The following is a 7,049-nucleotide window of genomic DNA, read 5'->3' on the forward strand; positions in this document are numbered from 1 at the left end:
GAACCAAGGGCTATATCTGTTCCTGGTTCAATTTTTTCAAATGGGGCATGCTTATTTAAGATGGTGAGGAAGGCACTTTTGAAGAACAACCAAGCATCCTCTACCGACGGAAATAGGTCAATATCCTTCCAGGATACCAGGGCCAGGTTGATTAGAAAGGCCTGCTCGCTGAAGTGTTTTAGGGAGTGTTTGACAGTGATGAGGGGTGGTTGTTTGACCGCAGACCCATTACGGACGCAGGAAATGAGGCAGTGATCGCTGAGATCCTGGTTGAAGACAGCAGAGATGTATTTGGAGGGCAGGTTGGTTAGGATGATATCTATGAGGGTGCCCGTGTTTACGGATTTGGGGTTGTACCTGGTAGGTTCATTGATCATTTGTGTGAGATTGAGGGCATCAAGCTTAGATTGTGGGATGGCCGGGGTGTTAAGCATGTCCCAGTTTTGGTCACCTAACAGAATGAGCTCTTCAGATCGATGTGGGGCAATCAATTCACATATGGTGTCCAGGGCACAGCAGGGGCCAGAAGGAGGTCTATAGCAAGCGGCAACAGTGAGAGACTTGTTTCTGGAAAGGTGGATTTTTAAAAGTAGAAGCTCAAAGGCACAGACCTGGATAGTAAGACAGAACTCTGCAGGCTATATCTGCAGTGGATTGCAACTCCGCCCCCTTTGGCAGTTCCATTTTGTTGGAAAATGTTACAGTTAGGGATGGAAATTTCAGGGTTTTTGGTGGTCTTTCTAAGCCAGGATTCAGACACGGCTAGGACATCCGGGTTGGCAGAGTATGCTAAAGCAGTGAATAAAAATGCATACTGCCTCCATCTCAAAGTGGTGTTTCGCGCTGATGAAGCGTACCTTCCGTTGCCTATGCATTTGCATGGCAAATGGGAGGTGCGCTTCAATAATTGTCCATCTCACAGTTCAGCTATCTGAGCTTTGAGCACTAAATGGATAAGGGCATGGCATGCAAAGGCCTTTAGGCTGAAATCCAATTTATGCTTGATCTGGAAATGTGGTCAGAGGCACTTGACGCAATTGTGGAGCCCCCTTAGGCATGTTGAGGCCAAATCAAGCTCCTTACCGATGCGCCTCTCAAAATGTTTAACAATGCGAAGGGCTCTGTATAGCTCCGCATTGACTTGATTGGTTGATGGTAGGTGGGGGCGGGAGGTCCTGTATATACACTAACTCACTTCCTTGACAAATTCCTTCACAATAGTCCTGCTCCGCTAAGCGCAAGAAGTATGAAAGCCCTGACTTCTGAGGCTACATCGCGGTAAATGCTGTAAGGCCACTTCAGAGGTTTGATTGACCATGCAGAGCCTTTAATAGCCCCACCACACAAAACATTCACAACCTTTTCTCAACTTTATTAAGGTAATATTAACAGTAAGTCAAGACATTGCTTATAGGGAAAATACGAGCAGGATTGTTTCATTCAGAATTAAACAAAACAGGTTTTGCATATGCTATTTAAAGAACTGGTTTAGGTTCATAAATAGGCCAACAATAATAATGATATATAATAATAATAATAATGATGATAAAACAAAGTATAATACCCCCCAAAAAATCAGCACGTGGAAATCCTAATAACGCTTCTGCTGAACTATACAAATTTGATTATAGATGCATGCAATACATCACCATTTTTGTAAATGTACCATCCAGCACTTCTAACTCAAAACCCCTTCCTGCAGCTATGCTTATTAGTGAGCTGGACAGTCAATAAACTGTGTTATAATTTCTACACAGTTTGGATTTAGTCATTTTAAAGTATATTGAATCCCTCCCCCCTAATTTTTTTATTTAAAAAAAAAATATATATATATATAAGCAACAGCGGCCAAGAAGTGCTCTGCATATGTGGGAACTCCTTCAAGACTTTTGGAAAAGCATTCCAGGTGAAGCTGGTTGAGAGAATGCCAAGAGTGTGCAAAGCTGTCATCAAGGCAAAGGGTGGCTACTTTGAAGAATTTGCTTAACACTTTTTTTGTTACTACATGAATCCATATGTGTTCTTTCATAGTTGTGATGTCTTCACTATTATTCTACAATGTAGAAAATAGTAAAAATAAAGAAACCATTGAATGAGTAGTTGTGCCCAAACTTTTGACTGGTACTGTATGTCTAAAATACTCAAACCAACAGCAGGCGGGATTGGCTGTATGTTTGACACCTTTATACAGTACAGTATAAAACTCTCAATAGATATTGTTTAGGGAGCGGTCAAAACGTATATAATTGTTACCAGGAGGAAAATGGGGGAGGTTCATGCGTTTTGAATTTCATTCATGGGGAGGTTTTTTTTTTTTTTTTAGTCCGGGGGACGGTCATGCGATATGTAATAGATGAAATGTCATATTTCTCAGTGTTTTGAGAATTAGTTGCTTAATATAGTATCTCGATGTGTGCCCGATTATGCCCCACATCCCTGATTCTCTGCTTGGTGTGCAATTCTCAAGTACTCCTAGTGTAGTCTCAATAAAATGATCCATAGCCTATACCCCACAAACTCAAGTCTGGACCTCGAAGCCAGTTCCACTGCATTGTTCTCCTCCTAAACAGGGACTGATTTAGACCTGGGACACCAGGTGTGTGAAATGTAATTACCAGGTAGAACAGAGTTCCAGCAGGCTCCGGATCTCATAGGGTAAGGGTTGAGTACTACCCCTGGCCTATACTACAGGCTATAAGGAGAGCATGCTTGGAGAAGCACAGGGCAAAGTTATGTTTCTAAGAAAATATACTTCCTAAGTTTTTGTGCTGCTGGGATGATGTATATTAAACTACACTGCAATGGATAGACATTCTGAATTATGAGCCCCGGCTTGCCCTGCTCTTGCTGATGTCAACCCTGTCGTGCTGCCTAACCAATGACTGTGGTGTGTATGGTGGCACTTCAGGAGGCGAGTCAAGGCTTCTTCAGAAAAGACATGTTCATTTGTAAAAAGAATGCAATATCTGTGCAAGGGACTAGGCCTACTGATGTCCTGTTTAGTTTGAGAGATTGAGCACTTAGATTAGGACTGGAGGTAATCTTGCTACTGCTATAATTGATTTTTAATAAAATCATTATGTTTTGTTTCCTAATAAAACTATTTGTCAGAGTTACTGACCTTTTACAATAAGCCATATTCGAGTAATTTACATAACTTACATTATTATGAAGCGGCAGCAGCGCATGGGTGTTGGGTAAGTTCATTCGAGAAGGCCTAATTCATTTATACAGTTTTTGATGTGACTTTAGGCCAATAACAAGAGGGCTTTGTGTTGGAGCCTACTTCTTCCTATTCAAGAAAAAAGAGGAAGGCCTACCTGTTTGACAGACGAAATTATAGTCTACTATCCGTAGATTTTGTCAACAAATTCCTTCAGTCACCATGTACTCCTTAAATACCTGTGTCATTGAAGAGCTTGGTGTGTTAAATTAACACCAGGGCTCGAATTGAGGGGGTATGCGAGGGTATTGTGGCTTTTGTTAAAGAAAATGGCTAAAAGCATAGGACCTGATTTATATAAAGCGATCTACATATAACAACACTTTAGTCCGTAAAGCTTTATGCTAGAAACAACCTGTAAAATGCAGGGGGAAGACGTGACTCCGATGCACGTGGGATGTCTTTGGTTTGTCTCTATGACATTGAGGCAGCGCTACAACGTTCTATAACTGAGGAGACAAAAAAAAGACTTTGCTTCGGAAGGAATGTGTGATTCTGTCAATTGATGACGTTCGACATTTCAACAGGCTATTAAACAACATACTAATTCTAAATCAGTCAGAAGCAAGCCAGGTAGCCTAAGAAGGAACAACAATTAATTATTTAGGCTATATTATGATTTCAAAGCTATAGCCTGCCTATACATTTTGCATTTAGGCTGTATACAAAAAAATGATTCCTTACTATTGAATAATAAAACAAAATGCCTTTATTCTACAGTGCAGTCATTTTAACTGTACCTTTTGAATTCACTTTTAGAAACATGAGTTTGGCCAGTCTTTGGTTTGAGGATCATGCAGTGAGCCTCGTTTGTTAATTTAGAATACTGTAGCAGATGCTCTTGTATTCCCATGCCCCAATCACAGACAACACAAAACAATTTTGTAACAACAATGTCATGGAATAAAATAGAATAAATAAGAACATTATTTCCCAAATGAAAAAAGTTACAAGTGCATATCGCTTTTTCTTGAATTCATTAATGATCCGTTGCTTCAATTGTAACTGGTTCTGTTGCACTACATTTCTACAATTGATCGATAACTTTAGCACTGTTCCTATCATCCTTTTAACAATACCCTGAATAGAAATGAAAACGTCTCTGGTGCTGCAGCATGCGCTCATTTGTTGTCATGCTCTGTTGTGGTGTTAAAAAAAGATTCTGCTTGTCTCCAGTCGTGTAGAATTGCATGAAATGCATTTATAAAAGGCATGTTTTTATCAGCCCGAAAATAAGAGATTAATGCAGTGTTTTTATTATACTGTATATCTTTTCACCTCATACCACTGTGTGCGGTGGTCTGCGAACCCACAACTTAATACTTATAAAACGAAGAACAGTTTCGAAAACTGCATATCTAAGACTCTGGCCTGTCCTAGGATTGAGGGTAAACGGTAGGCATGTTCTCTGCTATCCACTTGATGTTTTAATTATTATTGTGGGTATAGGGGTTGGTCACTTGTTTTTTTACATTCAGGGAGGGTCGGGTAATATATTTTACTGAGGGGAGGGACTTTCATTTTCATTTAAGAGAAGTCCGATTTTTCTCCATTTATCCCTCATAAATAACGTACAGTCCCTTACACCTTCTCAGTAGCTGTGCGTGTAACAGTGTCTGGTAGGTTTGACACGTGGTGAATGAAGGTGATCCACAGGGTCCAGTGGTGTGCCCTGTCTTTCTCAGACATAGACGTCCTGGCCGTAGGAAGTGGCAGCCTGACTCCGTGATGGTGCAACTCCAGAGTACACTCTGCCCCTGGGCTGGTATGGGTAAGGTCTGAGGAAGGGAAAGAAGAGAGGAAGAATGGGTGAGGACACACATAGATGTGGATCAGGAAGGATACAGACACACACATACATACACACAGTATCCACTGAACTCACTGTTTCTCAGACGTGCTCAGTTTGCAGGCACATGTCAAACATGACCCTCCAGTGAGAGCAAGAACAGCCGAGCACCAGCCAATGTAGAGGCCCTCTCCGATTTCATACCTGCAACACACAGTACGTCCTACAGTAAATCAAGTTTATAAACAGGCTTTGGAAGTGAGACTGCTCTTCTGTCTAAAATACAGCAGAGGGCAGCAGTGTGCTACTAGCCTCATTACTGCAGTTGGAATAGGCCAACAGTCTCCTCTCACTTACTTTATCCCGGGATAGAATGGGTTAAAAAAGTCCTGGGTGATGTTGAAAGCATACCAAGACACTGAGATCATTGTGCACAGGCCTGCGAGAGAGCGAGAAGTTAATTGTGCACAAATTGAGATTTGGCAGTTATAACACATAGAAACAGTAATTGTAGTAAACTTGAGCATGCCCAGTTACCTTGAAGAAAGAAAAGCACACCACCAGCGCCAACTATTCTACCCTTTAGAACCATGTCCTCTCCGGCCGCTTTAGAACACTGTACCCCGACCAGGGTGGCGACGAGCCCGATTGATCCAAAAACGACCGCTGCAATCATCAATGCTCGAGACGCCTGGATGTATCCTGCTTAAAAATAAAGACAAATTGTACAATCAAGATTTAATAGGGCTATTACATGTTTTTTTATATACTGTAAAAATAAATACAATGATTATCAAATTGGTTTCACATGTGATTTGTACAGAATCATATTGACTAATGCACATTGTAATTGCCACACTTGAAACTAATAATTATGATAAATATTTAAGGATATGATGTATTGTATTTGTTGAGTAGGGAAGGTAAATTGTCACAATCAAATACCAGAATTGTGTAGTATAGAATAAATTATTTGGCAGATTTTTATCTTAACCAATTACATCTTGGTTCCACCTAAATTGATTGATTACTTATGTCGTTCTTGGATAATCATATGTTTAACCACAAATGAAAAAGGTCAAAGTATTGCCTATGGGCCTTTACATATTCGTTTAACTACAACAAAACAATATCAAACATCACAGGCAATAAATCGATTTACTCTTCAAACATTGTTGCTTAATTTCTCTATTGCAATTGTTCTATTTTTTTATTGACAAAGATTCCTATTATCTTGTGGTGCACTTGCCGTTCAGGGCCAGTAGAGAGGGGAACTCGCGGCAGTTGTGGACACCAGTTGAGTCCGTGGCACAGGACATCCATAGGTTCTCATAGATGTTCGAGGTAATGATGACGTTCCCGTCATCCGTTGAAACCTTCCAGTAACGGTTCGGTATAGCTATCCCCACCATCACCCATCCTATGAACCCAAGCAGCAAGCAAACAACCTCCAGTATAGGATCCATTTAGATTTTTCAAGTAATTGGTGTAAATAAAAACAGAAGGAGAGAGAAAAGAGAGAAAAAAATAGGATATCCTATCGTTAGCTTGTAAAATATAAAATATAAGCATATAGCTCCACAGGATGAAATTCTGTTGAGTGTCTGCTCCCCTTCTTGGTCACGATTGTGTCAGGTTGTCAATGAGCAACAGACATCCTCAGTGATTTGTCTTTGCCTACCTGTGTTCTCTCCCACCCCCTCATAAACACACACACACAGACACACACACACTTGTATTTGCTACATCATGGGGAAACATGTCTGGGAGGTGCATGACAGGGACTTTCTCAAATGGTCTAGGGACATGATCCAAACTGATACACGTTTCTTGTGCTTCTGCAATCTTAGAAATTGCTTGAAATATCAAGATATTATCATATTAACCACACCTGACATTTCACATCCTGCTGAGTACTTGTCAGGTAATCCACCCTAATGAGGACCAGTGATGTCATTACTATTTGCATTTCAAAGTCCAAGCTTCTGGTGTGTCTTTGCATTGCGTTTAATGGTTTACAACATTCTAGAGGTTGAC

The 7,049-nt window shown here is 40.6% G+C and overlaps 1 protein-coding gene across 1 annotated transcript; it reads right to left on the reverse strand.

Annotated features, from left to right (window-relative positions):
• Positions 1-3,914: 3,914 nt before the first annotated feature.
• Positions 3,915-6,665, reverse strand: LOC135510578 (claudin-15-like). The gene is made up of 5 exons (XM_064931600.1): positions 6,262-6,665; positions 5,550-5,714; positions 5,370-5,451; positions 5,109-5,216; positions 3,915-5,001 (listed from the first exon to the last, which is right to left on the reverse strand). Exons 1-5 carry the CDS (start codon positions 6,476-6,478, stop codon positions 4,905-4,907), a joined length of 669 nt encoding a protein of 222 aa, XP_064787672.1. The 5' UTR covers positions 6,479-6,665; the 3' UTR covers positions 3,915-4,904.
• Positions 6,666-7,049: the final 384 nt, after the last annotated feature.

Source organism: Oncorhynchus masou, chromosome 23, assembly GCF_036934945.1.
Source record: "Oncorhynchus masou masou isolate Uvic2021 chromosome 23, UVic_Omas_1.1, whole genome shotgun sequence".
Lineage (NCBI taxonomy): Eukaryota > Metazoa > Chordata > Actinopteri > Salmoniformes > Salmonidae > Oncorhynchus > Oncorhynchus masou.